The following is a 24,985-nucleotide window of genomic DNA, read 5'->3' as shown; positions in this document are numbered from 1 at the left end:
GGATAAGCGCGGGGCACAGTCCCCAGACCTTTCCTGGGGGGGCGTCCCCAACCGCCCGCAGGAGCCGACCAGCGGGCCCGACGCCGCCCCTGCTCCTGAGGGGCTGGTGGGCGGCCCCGGCGCGCCGGGAGCGCAGGGGTTAAGCGGCTTCCGCCGGGCCCGCCCCGGAGGCTGCGCCGCCCGCCGCGCCGCGGTTCCTCCCTCCGGCTGTGACGCGCCCCGCTTTGCCCAAATATGTCCCGTTCCCCCCCGCCCTCGCCCGGCCAGGGCGCCCCCGAGCCGCGGGGCTGCCACTCGGACGTCGCCCGGCCTCGGAGTCCCGGGCCGGCCCCACGGGGCGCCCCCCTCCGCGATGCCCTTCAGGAAAGGTAGGCGCCGGCCCCGCGAGCCCACCGGCCCCCGCGCCGCCCCCGGCCGCCCCCCGCGTCCGCCCTGCCCTCGGGCTCCCCGCGCCCGCCGCCCCTCCGCGCCGCCCCTGCCGCCCCTCCCGCCCCTCCGCGCCGCCCCTGCCGCCGCCGCACGTGCCCGCGCCGGTGCGAGCGGCGCGACTTGGAAGCAGCCCCCGGGCGCGCGGCGTTCAAGTTCGCGGAGCGGCGGGAGCGGGTTCGCGCGCGGACCCGCGGCCGGGGGGCCCTCGGGGGGCGGCCGCGTCGCCGCGTGGGGTCCCGTCGCGCACTCCGGTTGCAGGCTGAGTCTGGGGGAGGGTCGGCCGCGGGCGCGCGGGTGGGGAAGGCAGGTCCGGGTGCGAGTCCTGCCGCCGCCTTTCTCTGCCCTCTGACTGTCGGGCAGCAGTCCTCGGGCCGCCCCGGAGCCTCAGTTCTAACGTGGCGGAATGGACAGGAGTAGGGACGCCGCACGGGGACCGGTGGGACAGGGCACAGAAGAGCGAACCGATGGGAGGAGGTGGGCCCGGCCACGGAAGGTGCCCTCCAGCCAGACCTTCCCTCCCGGGCCCCCTGCATGGAGCGCCGCCCGCCCCCGGCCCACCTGCAGGCCTTTGGGCTCTTGCACTGGGACCGTCCCCTCTGCAGGGGGGCGTGGTGGGCACACAGGGCCTGTCAGCAAGCCCCCGATGCTCCTATGGCCCCCTGCCCCGAAAGGGGCCCCCGTTGTCTTTATTTGGCCTCATCTTGCGGGCAGGTGATGGAGGCCCTGATGCTTCCAAGTCCGAGTAGGGCTCGGCTGGAAGGCTGGCCCCGGGGTGGAGAGGGAGACTCGGTTTTACTTTGCAATCAGCGCCGACTCCTTCCTGTTTTATTGGGGTCGGGAGAGGCTTGGGCTCCGTTGACCCACTGTCCCTCAGAACCCAAGGCTTCTGCACCCCCACCTGGGTACCGCGGCCTGGCTAGAAGTGAGAGCAGGCCTCCCCTCCCGCCGGGTGCCTGGGACTGAGCTGTGTGGTCCTCTGCCCCTTGCCTCCATCCCTGTCCTCTTGCCCTCTCTTCCCTTTCCTCATAACTCGGATTAATAGGTTAATGCTGTGGTTGCCCGTGTTGCCCTGTTGGCCTTTGTCCCGTAAACAGAGGTTGCTAAGATGCCACTAGGAGCTCCTGGTCAGGAAGGGGATGGTTGGCACTCCTTGTTCTTTGGGGGATGGTGAGAAGTGAGGTGACTGCTTCTGAGAGCGGGGCCGGAGAGCTCCGTGGGATCCTCGGTCAGCTGATGACGTTGCTGTCCTCGGGGTCTCCCCGATTCCTCGTATAACGTGGTGCCCTGGCCGGGAGGTTCCCTCAGCTCTCACCTGACCGCATTTAGCTGCCGTGGGAACAGTCGCAGGTGTGCCAAGTTCACCCCTTCCGTGTGGTCTCTGCTGGCAAACTCCCAGCAGGCTTGTCCCAGCACTTGTTGGGGGGAGAAGAGGAGCGGGGCTTCCGCGTCATGGAGGGAGGAAATACCTGGGCTGCTGAGTGACGTTTTACGCGTGGAGATTGCACTCGATGACGGCACTGATGCATCATACAGGACCAGACATTTGCAAACTGCGAGATGTTAGGCTTTTTTCTTTTTTTAATCTGAAGAGAACATTGCGGAGGAAAAACGCCGCTCCTCCTTTCTGTGGATGCCAATTCCGGAAGGTCCCAGGCTGTGAGAAACAGTCCTGTCTGGGTGTTCTGGAAGCTCCGGCGGTCAGCCAGGGCAGGGACCCTGGAGGGCTTGGAGTTCAAGGAGGGACTTCGCACTTAACTATCTCGAAGGAAGCACGGATGGGAACTGTGGGGAGACGGGTCTGTGCAGTACGGTGATGGGACGTCATCTGGAGCTGCTGGAGGGGGAAAGGTCTGCCTGTGAGGGGGGCTCAGTGCCCTGTCCCTGAAACTGTCCAGGTGGGGGAGACTTGAGTGAGTGCAGATACTCTTTCATGTTTTTTTGGGCTTGGAGTCATCTGAACCAATATGTTAACTATTCAAAGAAAGTAATTTAAAAAATAGGAAAAGACTTTCCTGCTCTCCGCCCCTCCCTGCCCCAAGAGGAACAGAAGCTAGCCAGAGAAGGACTCCTTCTAGCTAACCTCTAGGACGTTACTGGACCACTCATTCCCTTCCCATGAGGTGTTTCTGTGCCCTGACAGGTAAGACCTTGGGATCAAGAGATCAGAGGCCTGGTGAGAAGCACGGGGCATGCTTGCGCATGGGGTGAGCTGAGAAAAATTGAAAGCATTATTACAGAGGTTTGGGTGGGGTCTAGGAAAGCCGAAGGAGAGAGTACAGAACCCTGGGCATTACCACCCCAGCTTAAAGGGCTGAGGAGCCTGTGGCCTGATCTGTGACCTGATCGGAGATGACCTTCCCTTAAGGATTCCTCCAGAGAACAAACTGGGCAAGTCAGCCCCTCTGCCCCTCCCTCCCTCTGACCTCAGGGCATTGGCCCATGAATTTGCTTGCGCTTCCGCCCACTGGGACGCAGAACTGGGCAGACTCGCCTTTTGTGGAGGGTGGATACGGTGAGACAAACAGATAAGCAGCCCAGGGTCTTAGGCGTTGGTCCTGTGTCTTGTGCGTGCGAGGAATGCGCCTGGTATCCCCTGAGGGCAGGGAATGCAGAGTTCAGAGATTGCATGCCGTGCCATTCATTCATTCTTTCGTTCGTTCATCCTCTCGATTGAGTGCTTGCAGACACCAGGCCCAAGGGAGGTGCTGGTTGGGTAAGATCTGGCAGTTCCCTCCCTGTAGGACCTCCACAGTCTGTCTCCCCGACGTGGTCCACAGTGCTGCAGGCAGGCAGGCAGGCAGGAGGCCCTGAGTGTCTATGGATGGGCAGACGTGACTGGGACCTGCCCGGGCAGCAGTGACCGTCCCCTCCAGGCAGTTGGGGATGACATGTGAATACTCTCTTCTCGGACGGTTCCAGCGTGATGGTGGCCATGGTGGGGAACAGGGTTCGGTCCTCCGCCACGTGGCTGGAAGAAGTAGGTCTGGAGAAGTCAGCCTTGAGGTTGGTTTGAGTCAGAGGAGGAAGTGTGCTACCATGAGAACAAGAGGCGGGTGGGCAGGAAAAGCTTAGGCCGTGTTCCCACAGGAAGACCACAGCTGGCTGGGGAAAGCCAGGCCGAGCTGTGCGGGAAGGCTGGGGGAGTTCTCCCTCGACACCCTTCTCCTGGGATTCGTGTGCGGCTCTGTTCGGAGGTTGGGGTCTTGATGAAATTCTCAAGGGCCCTTGCTGGCCGACGGGTCTGTAACACTGCCTTCAGAGAGTAGAGTATCGAGTATCCTAGCACCACACACCACCCCCACACCCGCCTTCAGAGGGGCCAGGGGAATAGTGGGTGGAGGTCCTGCCTGATGGTCAGAAGCCACACTGACATTACCGAGCTCCCCCCACCCCCTGAGTGCCTCCCGTGTGTGCACCTACCTCCCAGCTGCCCTCTGATGCACGTGGCCTTGTGTCCACCGTACAGATGAAGGACATGTGGGTCACAGGGGTTATGTGGCTTGTCTGGTTCCCTCCTCAAGCTGTGTGGTGAACAGGGCTGGGAGACACCCCCTGCATGGTGCTTTCCAGCACGGCCCGTGATGAGAGTTCTGGCTGGGTGCCGCCAGGCAGCGATCATAGAGTCCGGTAAGTCCGCCATTAGGAACCAGCTACTTCTTTCACATTGGCCGTGAGCAGAGAGACAGACGAAGGGGACTGACTCCTCGGGATCCTTGAGAGACCAATGCAGGTGGGCCTGCCCAGGAAAACCCCAGCCTTCTGCCTCTCCTCGGGTGGCCCCAGGACACGGCTGTCACTCGTGCTGATCCCATAACCCCGGCTGGTGTCGTGGAGCTGAGAGGGGCCAGCCAGATGACAGGCCACGGCCTGCTGAGCTGACCGGTGCCTGCTGGGTACTGAGTTTCAGGGATGATGAGGGAACAGAAGCAAAACCCAAGTACCACCATCACAAGGGATACAGCCCCTTCGGAATTCCTATGACTCAACCACGGGCAGCAGGAAGGAAATCAATTGCGTTTCTTACGATTTTGCTACCTGGGGTCAGCATTTTTGGACTGTAAGCCCTTGGATCTCTCCTTTTCTCTCCAGTTCCCCAGTGGCTGTGCAGAGAGCAGATCCTGAAAAGACCGTCTCTAGGAGGGGCTGGGCTGGTGCTGTCCTTGACGGCCTGGGCTTCCGCTCTGCACCCTGGGTGTCTGTGTCCCCAGGCTGGGTCCTGGGGTGCCTTCTCCTCCCCCAGGGGCCCAGTGGCTTACTGGATAAGGTTAGGGCTCCCTGGGCATTTCGGAGCTCTGTTCCTGACGTGACTGCAGCGTGTCCCTGACTCCTCCCCAGGGAAGGGGACCCAGGGGTGATGTGTATGAAAACACCATGGCATTGGGGAGAAAACACTGGCCCGGGAACTTGGAGACTAGGTAATGAGAGGCCCATTGTGTCAGGTACTGGCTGGTTATCTCAAGCCACTTGTGAGCATATGGCCTCAGGAAAAAGAAGGTGTGAACTAAAATTCCCTCCAAATCTGATTCAGTACCCTCTAATCACTGGTCAGACAGACATGGAGTGTCCCAAGCTTCTTGGCCAAGCTGGCTGCAGGGGGCAGAAGGGATCCCCTTCGGGAGTCATGGGGAAACTTCTGGTCCTATGGAAAGGACCAGACCCCATGGCTCTCATTCCTGGCCACACATTTGGATTAATCAGGGAGCTTTTTAAAAAGTCTGATGCACCAGAAATTCTGATGTAATAGTTTGGGTTGAGGCGTGGACAGACATTCTCATGAAATAGTACTTATCCCAGAATATATAGTACACCGTGATATTTTGTCATCTGTTCCATTTCATTAAAAAGGACTCTGGTCTGCTTCCAGTAAATTGATTTCAAGACCGCTAGTGGGGAGTGACACGCTGTCTTGAAAGGACCGTTATTGCGTGATTGCTGTCCCTCGGAGGCTGGGAAGTGGTAAGCCGCATTTCCCAGACTCCCTTGCAGCTAGGGCTCTGGGCGTGATTTAGGATCTTCTGTGAGATCCGAGTGGTCATGCTTCAAGGCTTCTGGTAGGTTTGCTGTGGGGGCATCTGGCCTCTCCTGGGGGCTTTCTGAACCAGGAGGCCTTGGGAGGAAGCAGAGAATCCGGATGAAGGGATGGAGCCCCACGCACAGTCAGCCATCTGCAAGGGCCACATTTCCCTGGGGACATTCACAAAATAACCATTTGGGGGAACACAAGGAAAGGGAGGGTTGTAGACTTGTCAGCTGGGGATGCTTAGTAGAAAAGGCAGAAAACACAGCTGGATGCCAGCCAGCTGTCCCTGCCTGCTGGTGCCTCTCCTAGCCGGTGGTGTTACCTCAGTCACTTCCCTGTGCCCTTCAGTCATTCAGCAAACACCTGTTCAGCGCCTGGTGGGCCAGGTGCGGGTGAAGGGCTGAGGGTACAGCAGTGGCCACTATAGGCAAAGCTGCCTGCCTCCGTGGGACTTACATTCTAACGGGGAGATACAGACAGTAAATAGAGAAGTGAGTAAATACAGAGTGTGCCTAATGGGCCTGAGTGCCATGGAGAGAAGTGAAGCAGGAAAGAGGAGGAGGGAGGTTGGGGTAAGCGGCTGTTAACTAGGATGGTCACTGTGGGGGCACATTTGGGTAGAGGCTGAAGGGAGTGTGGAGTGGACTGTGGAATATGTTAGGAGAGTGTTCTAGCAGGGGCAAGTGTAGGTGCAAAGGTCCTGTGGCCACAGTGGGCTGAGTGTTGGAAGCCAGTGGGCTGGAGCCAAGTGTGTGTAGGACACCATTCAGAAGGGTAGCAGGGCAGATCTTGTAAATCAGGGCTCCTCTAAGGCCTTGGCCTCTAACTTGGGGTGGGGCAGGAAGCCCTTGGAGCGTTTAAGCAGAGAGGTGGTATGAATTTTATACTGTAAGCCAAATATGCAGCATGTGGCTGCCTTCCTGAGACTGATGTGCAGGGTGACAAGGGTGAGTCAGGGAGGCCAACTGGGGGCCAGTTGGGCGAGGTCGGGGGGGGAGGGACAGGTGCTTGTAAGGGGAGGCCCAGGGGAGGCAACAGAACGCAGGGTTTGGGAGGGGTTGGGTGTAGGGGAAGAGAAAAATTGAGTCACGGAGGACTCCTGCGGCTGCTCTAGGTGACCCGGAGGGGTGCTGAGGACACCGGTTGGTATCCTAACGGCTGTGCGGCCAGCAGGGGTGGGGGCTGGCGGGGCTCCGTGGAGTGACCGTTGACTAGCCTAAAAGAGTAGCGGATCTCCGCATGCAGTGGTTCACTTTGTATCCATGGTTCCAGAGGCTTGGGACTCAGCAAGAAGCATTCTAGAAAGATCTGTTGTGCTCCAGGCCAGCTGCCGGACAGACACCTTGTTTTGGAACAAGCTGGCTTTCAGCATCAGGGCCGAGTATTCTTGCCACGCATGAGGGATTCTTCCCATTTTGATGTGTTTTACCCAAGGACGCTGCGCACGGATATGGTCCAAGCCGGGAGAGAAGCAGGGGTGGGTTTTCATGTGGCCGGGCTTTCTGTGTGAGTGGTACCCACCTGCCGGTTAATTTCTGTCCCTGCTTCGTTTCCGTAGCCTGTGAAGGGCTCATTGTAGGGCAGGGTAAAACCACTCCAGAAAGGCTTCCTGAACAAACTCAGCCCAGCCCTCAGCGGCCCCCCTTAGCCTCTGGGCCGAGGGGACCGACTCAGCCTGGTTTGCCCGGATTTCCCCTGTTTGGCTTGGAAAATAGCGAGAAACAGCGGCCTCCTGGCTCCCGGGGCGGTTGGTCACCCCACCTGCCCCCGGCCAACCCCGGGCCCCAGGCTCGCGGCCTCATTCAGAGAAACTGGTTTTAAAACCTCATTAACGTTTGAACAACAAAAGGAAAGAAGCCAACAAATGTTGCGGTGGGTCCGGGGTGCAGCCGGGAGACGGTGGGGCTCCGTCTCAAAGCCGTTCTGCCAACAGACGTGTAAGAGAATCCAATGGGAATTTTGTCATCAATTTGCCGCCTTGTCCGCATGGGAAAGGGTTCTGAGTCTGTACTTGGGCTGGGTTCTGTGTGAAAAACCTACAAGCTGAATGTCATGCTTTTATAATAAAAAAGTGAGTCAGTTGGTGCCCACTTTACTGTGACTCACGCTTGCGGGGACCGCGAATGGAGAACAGAAGCAGGGCTCGACTTCAGGCTGGAACCACGTTTTGTGCAAATCCCAAATGGAAGCTGCACTTTTTATTTGAAGTCGTTTGAATGAAGCAAAAGGTCATGGTGTCACGGTTGTTTTATAGGACATTTCTTAACGTTATCAAACTTCAAAAAAATTCATTTTGGAGTACCTACTGATAAGTCATCAATGGCCTGTCAAAAAAATCATAATCCACGTGACAGAAGAGCCAACTGTCCGGGGCGGCGAGATGGTCCTTTTTTCTCTGTGGCTGTGTTCCTTTTTCTGCCTTCTGTTAGAAGGAGCTAAGGTTTTTTTTTAAATGGTTTTTTTTTTCATATTTTTTGAATTTAATTCAATTATTTAGCATATGATGTATGATTGGTTTCAGAGGTAGAGGCGTGAGTCATCATTCTTCTGTAACACCCAGTGCTCATTCCCTCCCGTGCCCTCCTCGTTGTCCATCGCCCAGGACCCCATCTGCCTCCCCTCTCCTCTCCAGCAGCCCTCAGTTTGTTTCCTAAGATTTAGAGTCTCTTAGGGTTTGTTTCCCTCTCTGGTTTTGTCTTCTTTCATTTTTCCCTCTCTTCCCCTATGATCCTCTGTCTTTTTTCTTAAATATCAGGGAGATCATATGATACTTCTCTCTCTGACTGACTTATTTCACTCAGCATAATACCCTCTAGTTCCATCCACGTCGTTACCAATGGCAAGATTTCATTTTTTGATGGCTGCATGATAGTCCATTGTATATATATATATACACCACATATTTTTTTTTAAGATTTTATTCATTTATTTGACGCAGAGAGAGAGATCACAAGTAGGCAGAGAGAGAGGGGGAAGCAGCCTCCCCTCCACCCCCTGAGCAGAGAGCCCGATGTGGGGCTCGATCCCAGGACCCTGAGATCATGACCTGAGCCGAAGGCAGAGGCTTAACCCACTGAGCCACGCAGGCGCCCCTGTCCCACATCTTCTTTATCCCTTCATCTGTTGATGGACATCTGGGTTCTTTTCATCGTTTGGCTATTGTGGACATTGCTGCTGTGAACAGTCGGGTGCACGTGCCCCATCAGATCACTACATTTGTATCTTTAGCGTAAATACCCAGTAGTAGTAAATTCCCAGCAATTGCTGGGTCACACAGTAGCTCTATTTTCAACTTTCTGAGGAACCTCCACACTGTTTTCCAGAGCGGCTGCACCAGCTTGCATTCCCACCAACAGTGTAGGAGGGTTCCCCTTTCTCCACATCCTCGCCAACACCTGTCCTTTCCTGACTGGTTAATTTTAGCCATTCTGACTGGGGTGAGGTGGGATCTCACTGTGGTTTGATTTGTATTTCCCTGATGCCAAGTGAAGCTGAGCACATTTCACATGTCTGTTGGCCATTGGGATGTCTTCTCTGGAGAAATGTCTGGCCATGTCATCTGCCCATTTGTTAGGAAGAACAAACGACTTTTAAAAATCAGGTGCTCGGGGGCACCCGGGTGGCTCAGTGGGTTAAAGCCTCTGCCTTCGGCTCAGGTCGTGATCTCGGGGTCCTGGGATCGAGCCCCGCGTCTGGCTCTCTGCTCAGCGGGGAGCCTGTTTCTCTTCCTCTCTCTCTCTGCCTGCCTCTCAGCCTACTTGTGATCTCTGTCAAGTAAATGAAATCTTAAAAAAAAAAAAAAAAATCAGGTGCTGTGGAATATAAGATAAGGAGATAAAGACACTGAATCTCGTCAGGGCCCAAGACAGCACACGTGGAGACCACAGCGGGAGACCCCGTTTCACCCCGACTTGGTTGGCAGAAGTGAAGAGGTCTGCGGGGGTAAGGTGTTGGAGAGAACGTGGGTCAGAAGCGTCTCTGATACATCGTGATGGGCGCGTCAGTTGTACACGTGTCCAGGAAGCAGTTTGGAATTTTCTAGTAAAGGTGGGATTCACATCCCCTGTAACCAGGTGTGTCCTTCCTGGGCATGTCACGGAGAGGATCTCCTGCACAGGCCATGTTCCATCCGAGAGGAGCAGCACTCAGCAACCCAGCGCATGCGCAGGAGAGGAGACGATGCGTTCTCGCTGCAGTCACGCAGTGCGGTGTCGGTTGCGCCGCCGTCTGGATGAGCCCGACATGGAGAGACAGTGGTATTCGATGCTGTCACGACCGTTTAAAAAAATTGCAAAACATTAGATGCAGTAAAATACTTTCTAAGTAAAGTTAAAATGCCTAAAACTGAACAATATGCTTTTAAGCAGTATGCACCTAACAAAACCAGTATTTCTTTTCTAAAATTCAGGATAATGGTTACTTGTGTTTGGAGGGAGGCAGGAGCAGGGATGGGGGAACGTGTATCTCGATGGAAGGTAGAGTGAGAAGCTCGGACGTCAACTGGCTGATGGGTTTCTGCTTGTCTATTACATCCCTTCAATAAACGGTGTAGAAGAGGGCCACTCGGGGATCAATGATGTGTGTACGAGGTGGACCAGGGGTTATGATGGACCCTGGTCTCTGTGCTTGGGGCCCAGAGATCAAGAAAGAATGAAGAATGGTTCCTCCCACTTGTTCAGGAGATCAGCGGTTCCCAAAGCTGTGTTTTTATGGTTGTAAAATAGTTGTAGGACAACTTGAGTGCCCTCTGTGCGTACAGTAGTGGGCGCCTTCGGAGTGAAGTGGACACACGGTGAGAAGAGTATGGGAAACCTGCTTCACCCCAGTAGAACTTAATATTGTAGTCTTAAATTTTAGTTGCTCATTTCTATTATTACCAGTGACATTTAAGTTTTAACAGAGAAATGAAATTATTTAGAGAGTCCATTTCAAGTAGTAGGTACTTGTAAATATTAAGTCCTTGGAGGTAGAGACCCAGATTGGATAGATAGATAGATAGAGACAGACAGACAGATGGACATTGACTGTAAAGGCTGGACTGGAGTCTGGCCATTAGCGTGGCAGTTGGCCAAATGCATTTGGCGTCTGTGTTGTATTCAAGTTCATTTCCTGCCTTTGATGGTTGTATTGTAGTTATGCATGTAGGAAAGCATCTTTGCTTTTAGGTGATACACACTGAAGGATTAAGAAATGGGGCAAGTTTTATCTTCATGGTTCAGAAAAAAATAATAGGTATGAATTTTTAAAAATATTAACTTATGTACTATCTTCTATGTATAAAATATAGATTTAAAAAATGTACTAACATACAGAGAGAATGATAAAGCAGATGTGGAAAATGTTAGGGTGAATTGGGAAGTCTGGGATACATGGGAAATGCCTCGTGCATGGGACTTTTTCTGTAAGGTTGAAATGATGTCAAAAGGAGAAGTTAAAATGGAATGAGAGATGCTTGGTCACCTCTCCAGCCTCATTGCCTGATCCCATCTCCCGGTTGCTTTTGCCCCATCCTTCCGTGCTTCAAGGTGCCAGGTCATGGCCTGGGGCCATGTTCACTCTGCCTGGAATATTCCTCCCTCAGCTTTTCCTGCAAAGCACTGGCTGATTCTCTCCTCCTCACAGAGGCCTTCCCTGAGCACCCCGCTGAGAGCCCTCACCCCATCCCATCCCTCTCTCCTCTCGGCTTTCCCATTGCTTCTGAGGGTATAGGCGAGGCACTTCTGCTCCTAGATGTCTACCCACGAGAAACGAAAACATGTCCACACAAAAAGATACACATGGGTTTTTCAGAGCAGCATGACTCAATACCCCCAAAGTAGACACAACCCCATGTCCATCCACTGATCGATAAATAAAATGTGATATATCCATACAATGAAATAGCGTTCAGCAGTGAAAAGGAATCCTGTATCTACAAAGCAGATGAGTCTTGAAACACTTGCTCAGTGAAAAAGCTATTCACAGAAGATTGTGTGATTTCATTTATATTTCATGTCCAAAAAAAAGCAAATCTGTAGAAATAGGAAAGTAAATTTGTGGTTGCCTACAGGTTGAGGAGGAGGGATGTGGAGGTGTGACAGCTAAAGGTTCTGTTGGGGTAATGGAAAGGTTCTAAAATTGGGATGTTTACACGAGTCTGTGAGTATATAAAAAACATTGGATCGCGCAGTTTTAAATGGGTGATTTATAGCTCAATAAAGCTGTTCCAGAAAACAAACAAAAGGAATTCATCGTCCTCCACAGCAGCTCGTTTCTCAGCCTTCAAGAAGCAAGGCTTTGTCCGTGTTTTCTGGAGAAGCAGAAAGATACAGAGATTTTATAAACTTTGTCACGGCGGACGGATGACGCAAAGGGGCTGAGGCTGGGACCTACGTTCCATGCTCCCTCAACTTCTGCCTCGTGCACCCGTCCTTGTCCTTCTTCCTTCTTCTCCAACTTGAACAAATCGTGGCAAGCCAGTCTCCTTCCATAATATGCCACATCTCCGCCATGCTCTGGGGGCAGTAAATTTTTTGTCCTTAGTGGTTCACAGAGAGACCTACGTCACTCTTTCTCTTGTTTCTGGCTTACATTTTACGTCTCTTTAAAGCTTAGGCATACCATATGTGTAGTAAGTGTGCAAATTCCAGATGGTTTTATACATATGTGTACATCCATGTAACCCAGCATCTGACCAAGCTACAGAACATTTCCAGTACCCCCAGAAGGCTGTCTGGTGCCCTTGCTTCTCAGCAGAAACCACTAGGCTGACTTCTCTCATTAGGAGTAAGTTCTGCTCATTCTCGAAATCCACATACGTGGAATTGTACATTAATGTATCTTTTCAATGTAGCTTCTTTCCCTCAACATCCCTTCTGGATTTTTTCCGTGTTGTTACGTCTAGAAACGTAGTATTCTACGTTTATTAGTAGTATTCTATTGTGTAGTATTCTTTTGTGCGAATAGTTGACATCTTATCCCTTTCATTGTTTTTCTTTAATTTTTAAATTTTTTAATTTAAACATTTTTAATCCATACTGGGATTAGTTATACTGAATTAACATACAGTGTGCTACTATTTTCAGATGTACAATACGCGACTCAACACTTCCATACATTACTCTGTGCTCATCATCCCCCTTCTATGGTTGATGGGCCTTTGGGTCGTTTCTGGTTTGGGTCATGACGTTCAGAGCCACCACGAACACTCTGTGTGTACCTGACTTTTGGTCGGTACAAGCGTCCACTTTGGAATTGTTGGGTTGAAGCAGGGTGGTAGGGTTAGTTCTTAAATCAGCCTTGCTCTGGATGATTTTCCCCTCTGTAACCTAGGGACTGTATCATCTATGTGATCTAGAGGAAAGGTACGGTCTTCCTCAGGAACAGTCTACCCTCTCGAGGGTTTTTCTGCTCACATCTTGCTGACCATGCCTTCGCCCCCGAAAACACGGTCTCCCAATTCTTGACGTCAGCTGTCTTACTGCATGGTTTGCCCTGCGCACCCCTCACCCTCCCAGCGGTGCTGTCCTCATCAGCTCCCTCCTTGGGTATGTTTGTGCCGAATCTTTAAGGCCCCACCCGAGCCACAGTCTGCCTTGAAGTCTTCAAGCCGGAGGGACTCATGGTTCTTGTGCTATAATTTGTATTCATTCCGTCTCCCCAACTAGACGGTAAACTCCCCGGGCAGTGTTCCTGCTGCCCAGCCTCGAGCCTGGTGGATGATCGAGAGAGAACTGTATGTTCAGGTGATTCATTTATGGGAACGTTAATGCTTCCGCGCACATACGAGTCCTCAAACAATACCATTCTCTGACTTGCGGTTGTTTAAATCTCTGTTCTTGATCGAAATTTCAAAGTGCATTAGAATCTTAGACTGTTTCCTTACAACGATCATATGAAAGGTGCGGTTAGGGGAGCTTGACCTGCTGAGGAAAGAACAGCAGGTGGGGGGCGCCTGGGTGGCTCCGTTGGTGAAGCGTCTGCCTTTGGCTCAGGTCATGATCCCGGGGTCCTGGGATCGATTCCCGCATCGGGCTCCCTGTTGGTTGCGGAGCCTGCTTCTCCCTTTGCCTGCTGCTCTCCCTGCTTGCTCTCTCTCTCCTTCTATCAAATAAGTAAATTAAATCTTAAAAAAAAAAAAAAAAAGGAATAGAAGGTGAGCAGCCTTCCCAGAGTGGCTCATGGAACTTCTAGCCTTTAGGTTTCTAGGCATAGTTCAACATGTAAACTCATTCACATGACTTACTTTGGGGTGTCTCATTTCATTTCACTCTCCTGAGCACATTTCCTTCATCCTTGCCCCTGCTAGCAAGTTACACACTTATTTTTCCAAGGGAGACCACTTCTGGTTCCATGCTGCTTTCTCCACCTTGCTCCACTTGTGTCCTGCATTATTCTAGGTGGGAACATCCTCCCTCAGGATCTGCTTGGCTGGTCAGGTAGACATTAAAAAGGAAACCGAACCTCTGAGAGGGTGTGGCCCTGCACTAGGCAAGGCACCAAAGATCAGCGGTAGCAGGTCTCCCCTAGAAGGTGTGAGAACCACTGCCGACGTCTGTTGAATGAGTGGACAAGACAGACTTTGCTGGCCTCTCGTAACAATGCTTAACCAACAGCCAGAAATGCATCGCAGCCGAACTGGCCAAAGGGAGGCCTCGATTTCAGGAGACCTCTTTGACCCACTGAGCCTCCTGATAACCAATGTCCATGGTGTTCTTTGATTTGAAACAGAAGTTGCAGAATCTGTGTTCCTTCTCAAAGTCGGTCACTGACATGGCCCCGTTGCTGAACCACAGGATGGTCTCAGGCACTTGCTGTGTGTGTGTGTGTGTGTGTGTGTGTGTGTCTACACGAGCCTCCGAGAGAGGGAAGAGCTATCCTGCTCCGGAGACATGCCTTGTAAGCAGATGGGAAATATTTCTCGACACTGAACATCGGCTACAACACCTGGGGTTTAGGGACTCACTCGCCACAGACTTGTCCCTTTAATTTCACATGTATTTTCTTTGTGTAGCTACACAAATGTACCACTTGGGTCCTTGACTTGTGTTTGCTTGGTGCCGCAGAAATGCAGTCTTGGCCCACTGAGCACTGATTGTGTGTTAGGAAACTAAATGTGTGCGAGGACAAGGAGGGGCGCTGGCCTGGGGAAGTTTTCATTTCTGTCTCCTTCTACTTTAAAGAGTGTCCAGCCTTCAGCAGCATTGCAGGAGTGACCCCAGTGATCGACCTCTGGGACCTGGATGCACCGGCTGTTGGTCTAACCATCTTAGCTCCTCCATTGATTCTGTTGATGTCGCACCATCAGGGAATGAGCTGCAGACATCACGGCATTTCGTCCCTCAGTGCTCCAGCATGTTCTTCCCAAGAACAAGAGCATTCTCTTAAATTATCACCATACAGTTATCATCCTAGCTGGAAACTTGCTGGGACATAGGACTGTTACCTAGTTGCCGGTCCGTATTTGAGTGGTCTCAGTAGTGTCTTTAATAGATTTTTTTTTTTCTTTTTGCATCTAGGATCCAATCAAAGGTCACACATTTATCTAGAAGTCTCTTTTTTATCTAGAAGAATTCTGCAGCCTTAGTTTGTGTTATTTTAATGATACTGACACTTGTGAAGACCCTGGCCACTTCTTTTGCAGGAAGCCCCTCAATTTGGAATTGCCTGTTGGTTTCCTTCTCAGATTCAACATGTTTGGCAAGAAAACTGCATAGATGCTGTGTGTCCTTCTTACTGGCATTCCATCAACAGACCAGGGGTCGACTTGTCCCTTTAACAGTGACGTTGAATAACTTTGGCCATTTGTTAGGGCATCTCATAGAGATAGCTTTTCCCCTTCGCAATTACAGACGTACTTGTGAGGATCCTTTGGGACGGCTCACAAAGTGTGAATCTAGTACTCTGTTCCCACTCATCTTGAATCTCCTTTACTCCTGGCCTTATTATGAAAATAAAAATCCTCATGATTGATGTCTATTTTCCCATAAGTGATGACATTGAGTAGATCATAAATTCAGTGCAGAGGTGAAGGCTAATGCCAGATTTCCCGAGGCTCTAAAAATAATCTGCACAGATAGGAGAGCCTGAAGGAAACACAACTGGGAATATGTTATGTTTTTTTCCATATTTCCCAGTCATTTCACAATGAATGTATATTACTTTTAAAGTAACAAATAGGGATATTTTAAGGCAAAAGAAACCTACATAGGTTGGATGTCAACACCTTGGTCCTACATATTGTAGGGAAGAAAAAAATACGTTTCTCTTTATCCTTTTACATTCTTGGCTGAGACTCTTTCTGCCCCCATAAAAAATAATCAGGAAGGAAAAAGCCACTTTTTCATTATGTCTGTGATGTGCATACATTCACGTGTCCCACAAAGATACTAGACTCGAACTGCCAGACAGTTGGACCTCATGGACCCAACTGAGCTAAGGAAAGGGACAAGGGTCCGGGGCCTCAAAGGCAAGAAAGAATATTTACAGAAGGGTCAGAAGGCGAAATGTAGGGTAAACAGTTTGCCCAGCCGCGCATGTAAGTGAGGTGATGTGTGGCCATAGCTCTCTTCCTGGCATAGACCCCCTTTGCGTGTAATTTCCCCTACAAGAGGGTATCTTATACTTTGCAGAGCTCCTGCGTGTCTGCAGTTTCTCAGAAATAACCAGCGCAAAATAACCCTTATGCCATAGAGGCATATTTTGGGGTGGCATATTCTGGATCCCTTCCATATACCTCCTAGGACCCAGGCACTGTGGGGACAGAGCGCTAAGGACGATGGCAGGTGGAGGGCAGGGCTTCCTGGACGGCGCCCTCGCCCGCGCCAATTTTCCTGTCGGGGCAGGGGCAGGAGCCCCTGGCTCTGTGGGGCAGGAGCCGCCTCGCAGGCGGGGGGCGCCGCAGACCCAGCCGGGCCGCCGCTCCCTTGCTCCCGCTGCTGCGGGGCTGAGGTCAGCAGAGCCGGCCAGCGGGCGGGGAGACGGGTCAGCCCGGGACGCTCGGCGCGGGGCGGGGCCGGAGGGGCGGGGCGGGGCGGGCTGGTGGGGCGGGGACTTAGGGGCGTGCCCGGCGGGCCGGATTGGCTGCAGGCGCGGCGCACGGGCCGGTCAGCTCGCGCCCCGCCCCGCCCCGCCCGCCCCGCACGCTGCATTCACGTGGCGCCGCCCCAGCCTGCCCCGCGCTGCCGGGTCCGGCACGTGGGCGCGGCGTGCACCCTGCGCAGCTGCGCGCCTCGTGGAGGCTCCGAGCATCTCCGCCCAGTGGCCTGTTTTCGTGTCCTCCGCCGGGTCCTTCCCCACCCCCCCCACCCCATCAGGTCCGTGCGCCCGCGGAAATAGGTCGGCAGGTGGTTCCCGGAGTCCGGGCGGGGCGGGGCGGGGCGGGGCGGGGGTTCGCGCGGCGCAGGGGGAAGGACACGCGGGGGCGCATTAGGCGAACAGGGGACATTGCAACAGAGCGTGCGGTGTTTTTCTCTGTGGGGAGTAAACAGTCGTAAGTGCCCGACGCCGCTGGTCCCTGCTCGGCACCCTGGACGGGATGTTCTGTGTCAGTCACATCAGTAAACAGCCGGCACGGGTGCCGTGGGCCACAGGGGTCCCCTGAAACCGCAGCCACCTTCTGAGGGCCAGTTGCCCCTGGTGTGGGGCCCAGATTCCTCACCACGAGCCGAGAACACCCCCTCCCACCTCCACCCCCGCCCCGCAGCCTGGAATGAATTGGGGCCGGGGTTGCATCTGAGTTCCCTGGGAAGGCGTGGAGTTAACTTGCCCAGAGTGACTCAGCTGGGGGAGGGGCAGGAAGCAGGCTCTAGGGGGAGTGCTCCAAGAACGGGGCTGGTTAGCCCTGTGCCGAGAGGTCCCAGGACCTTGTGAGGCCGTCGGCTAGTGTTTGCTCGTGTGGTCATATGTGGTCCCCTGCCGCAGTGCTGTCCTAGGGGACAGAGCAGACCATTCATGGGAGGGGAATTTCAGGTCGGTTATAGAAAAGGGGCAGGAATGATCCTTTGTGGAGTTCTTTCTGGGAACCAGGTACAACTGGGCGTATACATTTATCAGTCAGAAAATGGGGCAGTTCAGATCGGAGTTTGATGTGCCAGACTCCAAAGCCTTTCATGATGCGTTTGTTTTAATGGAACGGGTCACTTTGGGATTAGTGCCAAAGGGTTTCTTCGTGGATGGAACTCATGACACTAGAGGTCATTCGGCTGTGTGTAGCCATATCACGGATTCTCCACCTGGGATGAAGAGGGAGGTCATCCTGGGCCAGAGGACGATGCCAGCACCACCTGAGAGGGAGGAGGCCACCTGTCTCATCAGCAAGTCAAATTTTCCAGCAGGGCACATCTGACCCATTGTGCCTATAAGTGCTCTCCACCTTGGTAAAGCAGTAATCTTGCCGTGCAGTGTAACAAATGCGATCACAGTGTCCAGCTGTCATCCAACATTCGTCCTGCTTCTTAGCCCGTCCACTTTCCAAATCTGATGCTCCTTCCTCTTGTCCAGCCCCTGTGCCTTGACCAGACTAAAAGGGGAACCAACGCAGTAAGGACTGAGGAGTGGAGGGGTGACTAACTTGGGCTCATGTCAGCCCTTGAGGCAGCACAGATCCGGTGTACAGAAAGGTCAGGAGGGAAGCACCTGGGCTGCTCTGACTCACTCTGTGGCCCTCAGTGTCTGACATTGCAGACTCCAAGCCCGGAGGGCAGATGCATGAGGGGGTAACCCTCTCTGAAGTTTTGGATTCATATTATGAACTAATAGCTTCACACTTTCTGAAAAGACAGAAGCTCTTTAGGAATCTACTTTTGCCTCTACTCCATGTGTTAAATTGTCAAAAACAAAACCCATAATAGCATCCCTGGGAGGAAGGTGGGAGTATGGAATTGGTATAAAGAGGCAATATCTGGTTTTTCTTGGTTCTCCAGCAGACCTGGTTGTAATTTCTTACCAAAATCCAGCCAGGAAAAAAAAAAAAAAAGAAAAAAAACTGAGCCCTCTTCTCCTGGAGGCAGCATCCAGAGTTGGTTTCCTCTCTGGCCTGGATGTAATTTCCAGAGATCCTAGATGCTGTCTCTGAAGGTCCACATACCTTCCTTTCAGTAAGTCTCGGGTGATTCCTTCTAAGCTTCCTGGGTCATACGTGTCTCCTCCAGGGTATCAAGGCCATGGAGATCATCCAAGTAGCCAGTCCAGCCCAGCTAAGTAGTGCTTAGATCTCAGATTAAGATCCAAGCAGTGCTGTAGAGAAGGTGAAATGTTCCTGTCTGTCTGCAAGTCCTCTCCTGCCTCCTCCGCCCTCAGATCCTTCATTAAGGAGGATTCTTAAAGCCAAAGTAGCTCAGTTCCCATTTGAACTGATTTTAGAGATCTGGAACTCAAGGGGTGGTACCCTAACGGTAGGTTTTAAGGCATAAACAACTTAGGGAGAGGCTAGGAGCAAAAGTCCAGACACATTGTTCTTTCCCTGGCCTTTCGGTGTCCCCACCCCAGCATCCTCCTCCTAAAGGGCAGCTCGGGTGGGGAGTGTGCTGGAAGACTTGTCTTTCGCCCCTGATCACCCACCCTGGTCGTCTTTGTATTAACGGGTAAGGGGCAGAGATGGAACACCCCCACCCCCACCCCAGGCTCTTCCTGCAGCTGGGAGTGAGAGTGAGTGAGGCTGGAAGTTGCTCCTGGGCTCTGCTGTCATACTTCCTGGCCTTAGACACCAGTTCCGCTGTGTAGAAGCTGTGTGACCTTAGAGAACTTCCTTCCCCTCTCTGTGCCTCCGTCTCCTTGCCTGTTGATGGCAGGGTGGTTGTGAGGATTGCGCCCCAAGCACTCCAAACGTGCCTGTCGCATGCTGGGTGCTCCTAGGTGGTGGCTTTGGTTCCTGACTTGAAGGAGCCCCGTCCGGCAATGACAGCGCTGCGGTTGCTCTCACCTCCACTTCCTCGTGAGCTTAAGTGGGCTGCCAGACTCAAGGATGGGTGGTCAGCACAGCAGCTCCCCTGCCCCAAGTGCTAACCTGTCCGCCAGGCCTGCCCTGCGGAAAACCGTGCGATGTGCAGGGCCCTGACTCGTGTACAGGGAACTTGCTGATGGTCCAGCCACCCAGGACAGCCTCCCCCCCCCCCGCCCCCCGCCAAAATGGTCCTTAGCCACATTCCTCTCCTTTCTGTTCCTTCCCAGAGTTCTCTAACAGAGTCCCCATCCTTGTATTCTCTTGCCACGAGGTAGCTGGTTGGGCGGCTGATGCACTGGGGAAACAGACACTTCCCCATTCTTTCTGGTTTTCTTACTTGTGGGATTTGTAATGGGATCTCGCGGTGACACAGAGCTGGATCTTCATTTTAGTGCAGGAGGAATAAGGCAGCTCCAAAGTGGGCTGGAGCCACTGGAGTTGATAAGAAGGGGTAGGAGACAGGAGGCATGAGCAGGGACCCAGCAGACCCATCTTTCCCCAGGGGTTTTTGATGTTGATCTTGGGCCTTTGTTTCTGTTCCTTAGGCTGCCTTGGGGGTGAAATTGCCCTTTCAGACTGGTGCCTAAGGGAGATGCCTAAGGGATGGGGAGGAAGGGGATTGTTTGCTGTGGTCTAGACAAAGGCTTACAGGTATGCAAGAGGCTTTAAAAATACTTGTGAAAAATTCCGTACCATCTAAATGTTGTGTTGTGGGGTGATATCCCTGTCGCGGAGCTCTCGCCCACAAACTTGGCCACAAGGCTCAGAAGGATGAGGGAGAACTGGCCGCTGGCGGGTTCCCAGCTTCGTGTTTCTATAGTTATTTCATGGATGTGCATTTTCGCAAACCGTCCCCAGCCTCTTGGAGAGTCTGGGTCGAGAAACTGAAAAGATGAAACACTGATTGATAGTATGTGTTATTAGAAGTATGTAGTATTAATCCCTGAAAAGGCTTTCCCTATTCCCTATTTCTAGGAACCTTAAATTAGTAACATTCTGGGAATCTTTTTTTGCAATGACTTTCCTGGACTGCTGCTGGTGGTGGTTCAGAAGCCGTGGGGTTGGGGGAATGTGCCCTGGGGGCCCACCTCTGGTTCTCTAATGAGTGGTTTTGCTTTCAAGCAGGAGAACCATGTTTACCGGCCACCAGAGCTCCAAAAATAGATGCTTATCCTAAGACAGGAGGTGGTGGCATGGGGAGAAGAAATTTGAAAACCTCTGTAGCTCTTGAGTTCACCGTATCTTGAGTGGCTTCTTGCTTTGTTTGGTAACCTAAAATTGAGAAGGAATACTAAGTCCTTTAAGGTAAAAAAAAGAAATCCACCTGCCGGACTCCCTCCCACTCCCCTCCATCCCTTGTTTATGTTTTCTTTCTTGGTTCTCCAAGGAATGAGATGCAGAAGATACACATTTAAATGGGACTGGAAACACCCAGCCAGAGAAATTCCTGGGGCTGTTGATGATGGGAATGGAAAAATTAGGAGTAAAAGTGGGGCATGTGTGTGTGTGGGGGGTACTGTGCAATAAGAACTTTCTGGAAAGAGGAGATGACCAATATGTTTTCCATTAATCCAGGAGTTGGGACAGGCAGGGCATATCTCGTGTCCTTCCTTGGTCCCCAAAAGATTACTTTGGGTGCAGGAAGAAAATATGACAACTTCCCTTCCTGTTTATTTTAGTGCATCCTTTTTAACTTCTAATTTTTGCTTAAGTTTCATGATCAGTATGGTATAACAGCACAGGAGCCCGTGTTTATAATGGACAACTTAAAGAAATGCCTTTTGGGGAGGAAACTGTGTGGTCAAAGTCTGGATGCTGCTCCTCAGAGAAATGACCCAGCAGGGGAACAGCAGTGCTTCTCTAACTTGAATGTGCCAGGCTCGTTGGTGGTGTTATTACAATGCACATTTGTAGTCCGTAGGTCTGGGCTGGAGCCCCAGGTTCTGCATTTGGAACTGACTCAGAAGGGGTGAGATGGTGTTTTCCTCTTCTTGCTGCAGCATTGCACCCGGTGTCTCAGACGTAGAGGGAAACCCAAAGCCACGGGGCGGTCAGGGACAGATGCTCTGGCGCTTTCTTTCCTGGCATGCCCAGCCCTTACTCTCGCCGCTGCAGGACGTCCCGCACAGACGCATGGTGGATCAGCTTGCCGGCATCTGTTCCCATGAGGGATGTGTCGCTGTCACATGCCTTGTGATGTTAATGTGCTCCTTGGTCCAGATGGTGTCCGTGGCCCACTTCTCAGAGGGGGAAGGTGCTGGGTGCAGCCGCGACAAGCCGGTGGCTGGGGAGTGTGGAGAAGGAGATGGGTGGACAGGTGCGCTCGTGACAAGGTCCCTGTCCCCTCCCACTGTTCTGTACCTGGCAGACAGCCGTGCTTTCCTTATCGTTCCTTGCCCTCCTCCGGGGTGTTGCTGACACAGGGACACCACGCTTCCTGCTTCTGATGTGCACGAACAGTTGCCCAACACATTTCCACTCCTTGGCAGTCAAGGGACACTTCCATGAGGCCACTCTTCTCTTTCACCACCTTGCAGATAAGGAAACCGGGGCCCCAAATTCTTAAATCGCGTATCTAGGATCGCGGGTCTTGTTAGCCGTGTGGCAGGGCACGTTCTGCTGGCTGAGTGCTCAGTGTTCTTTCTGTTTGAGTCAAATGAACACCGCTGTCCTGGGAGGCCCTGAGAGGTCAGAGTTTTTGAGGACTGAATTCTCATTCATTCATTCTTCGAGCGATATGATGTGTCTGGTCCCATGTGTTCGGGATTCAGAGGTGAACAAAACAGTCCATGGCTTCAAGGAGGGAGACTGAGATGCAAAGGTGCGTTCACCGGACTGCTCAGTGCCGTGGTGGGTGCAGGATCCCGTGGCCCGTAGAGGGGGCGACAGAGAAGGTTACCCGACAGCAGCGTGTCCGAAGGGCGGATGATCCTAGCAAGATATGGAGGGGGAGGTTGCTACCAGCAGGGAGATCAGTACGCGGACATCAGGAAGCTTTCCTCAATTTGACCCAAATAGAAACAATAGTAATTAATACATTTGAAACTTAACAGATAGTCCTCATGACATGCCTGTTAATTGCTGTGGTTCTTTGCCAGATCAGCTGGTTTAATCATTATGAAATGTCCCTCTTGAACCCCACAAATATTCTCGGTTTTGAAACTGACTTAGCTCTTAATCGAGTGACTCCCTTTTCCATTGGTTAGTGTTTGCCTGGTGTATTTTACTTTGACGTATCCATTTCTTGTTTCAAGTGGATCTCTTAGAGTTGGGCTTGCTTTTTCTTTTTATCCACCATGACTGTGTCTTTTGATTAGTGTTTAGACCATTTATACTTAATGTAATTATCAACTGTCTTCAAGCACAAGAACCAGAAGCTCCCTGTCCCCCTTCCCCTCGTGGGGGGCAAAGAACCACAGCAAGTGTGGTTCTTCCAGTCTGTTCTGAGTCAGAGTCTGGATTTGGGTTTGGCCTGCTTTCTCTAGAGATTTCCTCAGGAGCGAGCCCCAGGATCAGTGGCCTTCTGGGTGTGGGCTCGTGGGGCTCAGGTGTGGAGTGCTGTCTTGAGAAAGCGACGACCAGTAGGTATAGCCGGTGTAGAAACCACTCTCCCCACCCTCACACCCACATCCTGCCAGGCAAAGCATCCAGCTTTTCCTCTTGTCCCTTTCTGGCCTGAAAAAGCTCCCTGGCCTCACGATGACACCTTATGATGCCAGAGAACTGACTGATTTGCACAGGGGGTTTACTTCTGCAGGGCACACTCACTCAGTGTAAATCTTACGGCGCTCTGGGCTGCGGTGAGAAGAAAAATCCCTTCAAAAGCAGAATTTCTAACTCCTCCTTTTAAGCTTACAGTGTAGGGGCCAGGGGCGATGTGACGCCGTCCTGTCACAAAGGGGATTGACTTGGGTGTGGGGAAGGATGTCCACCTCTGTGTCTGAACCATCCAAACGGCGGGACATTCTCCCAGTAAATATCCAGATACCCCGTTGGCGCATCCTGTCCCTGTGCAGTCATCTTGCAGTCCCAGCACTCATTTCTCAGGTCCCTATAGGGTCGGGGTCAGTGGGACTGGGCTCCTTCCTGGTTGGGAACAAGAGGCAGGATTCCCAGTGCCTTAAATGGGACCTGAAGACCCAGGGACACTTGGCAGGGTAGCGGGTCACTTCTTCAGGTGTGGTTCTCCTAAGCCACAGATGGATTCTTCAGGGTCCCCCTGACGGACACTGGGAAGCACCCGGGACTGGAGCAACTTACAGGTTTGCCCACGGCCGGCCGGCTTGATGGCGCGGAAGGCGCAGAGCTAGGCTTCAGCTGTGCGCTGGGCATGTGGGCCTGTCGCTCCCTGGAGACAGGCCCCTGCTGACTCCTGTGCCTTCACCCCGTGTGCAGCCTCACAGAGGCTCAGATCGTAATCCATGAGGCATCACCCACGGCAGTCATTCAGGTCCTCCCCGTAGCCTCTCACACCCCACCTCTGCCTCTTACCCGGGGCGGCCTCTTCTCTCTGGCCCCTGACGCCGCAGCCCCCGACCTGTCCACCCCAGAACTCACGTCACACCCCTTCCTCCACGAAGCCTTCCACCTTGTCTTGCGGCAGGATGGGGCATCGTTCTTGGCGCTCGCACCAGGCCCTCACGCTCCTCCTAACAGGAGCCCTGCCCCCGCTGTCCTCTCCTGTGCCCCTGCCCGCGTCGGCCAGCAGCCCCCGAGAGACGGAGGGGCTCCTCTGTCACCCTCCTGGGCCCAGCGCCGGCACGACATCCCCTGCCGGAGGGCGAGCTGGCCAAGGAGGCCGTCCGTGCTGGCGGCTTTTGTGGGTCCCGCCTGCCTCGATTTTCCCACCCGTGTTCTCAGGGCTGGTGCTTTGTTCTGGGCCGGATGCAGCGACAGATCCCGCAGCTCCGAAGAGCTTCGCGTGCGGGTGGGACCCGCCGCAGATGCCGGACGCAGACCGGTCGCAGGCAGGGATGCTGCGGGGGAGATGCAGGCGTCTGGACCGGGCAAGAGGGAGATGCGGAGTCACCCCGGACAAGGAGGAGGAGGGGTTTCCGGGGGGGGATGCTCCGGGAAAGCAGCAGTGTCGGGGAGGACGGGCTGTTTGGGGGAAGCAGCAGGTCGGGTGACCAGAGTGCAGAGAGATTGCGGGAGAGCCCTCCGCAGAGAACCCAGGACGCAGCCCCGGGCTTTGGGAGCGGTCCTAGAGGAAGTCGGGAGACAGCAGGGGAGGGACAGAACCGGAGCGCTGTCCTGGACGAGTGTGTCTGCGGTGGGCTCCCTGCACTGGAGCGGGAGCGGCTGGGGGGAAGGAGGTGGGAATGGTGATCTGTGGTCCGGGTGGGGTTGTTGGGTGAGGTCGTTGGGGTTTAATGGGAGCGGACACAGTAGCAGCGGGGGGATGCCGGTCAGCCATGTGAGCGGCACAGGGAAGGTAGGATTCAGAGATGAATTCGCTGTAGAAAGACGTGAACCAGCAAGTCGTAGTAAAGGAGGGATGGGTGCTGATCAGGTGGGCCTCCTTCTAAAGCTCGTACTTTGTCTGCAAGCCTTGGGGAGCCTCAGTTTCCTCGTGTGTAAAATAAGGGAATTCAATCTCTGTGACTCACTCTGGT

The 24,985-nt window shown here is 53.2% G+C and overlaps 1 protein-coding gene across 1 annotated transcript in view; it reads left to right on the top strand.

Moving 5' to 3' along the window:
* The first annotated feature begins 254 nt into the window (after positions 1 to 254).
* Positions 255 to 24,985, top strand: part of PFKFB3 (6-phosphofructo-2-kinase/fructose-2,6-biphosphatase 3) — a 70,622-nt gene continuing 45,891 nt past the window's right edge. Inside the window, exon 1 of the mRNA XM_032881644.1 lies at positions 255 to 368. Coding sequence (XP_032737535.1) covers positions 353 to 368 — 16 coding nt within the window. The 5' untranslated portion in view covers positions 255 to 352. The remainder of the gene's footprint in view (positions 369 to 24,985) is intronic.

Source organism: Lontra canadensis, unplaced genomic scaffold (assembly GCF_010015895.1).
Source record: "Lontra canadensis isolate GAN:19392208 unplaced genomic scaffold, GSC_riverotter_1.0 scaffold76, whole genome shotgun sequence".
Lineage (NCBI taxonomy): Eukaryota > Metazoa > Chordata > Mammalia > Carnivora > Mustelidae > Lontra > Lontra canadensis.
Note: the sequence above shows the minus strand (reverse complement) of the source record. Positions and strands in the feature narration are given on the sequence as shown.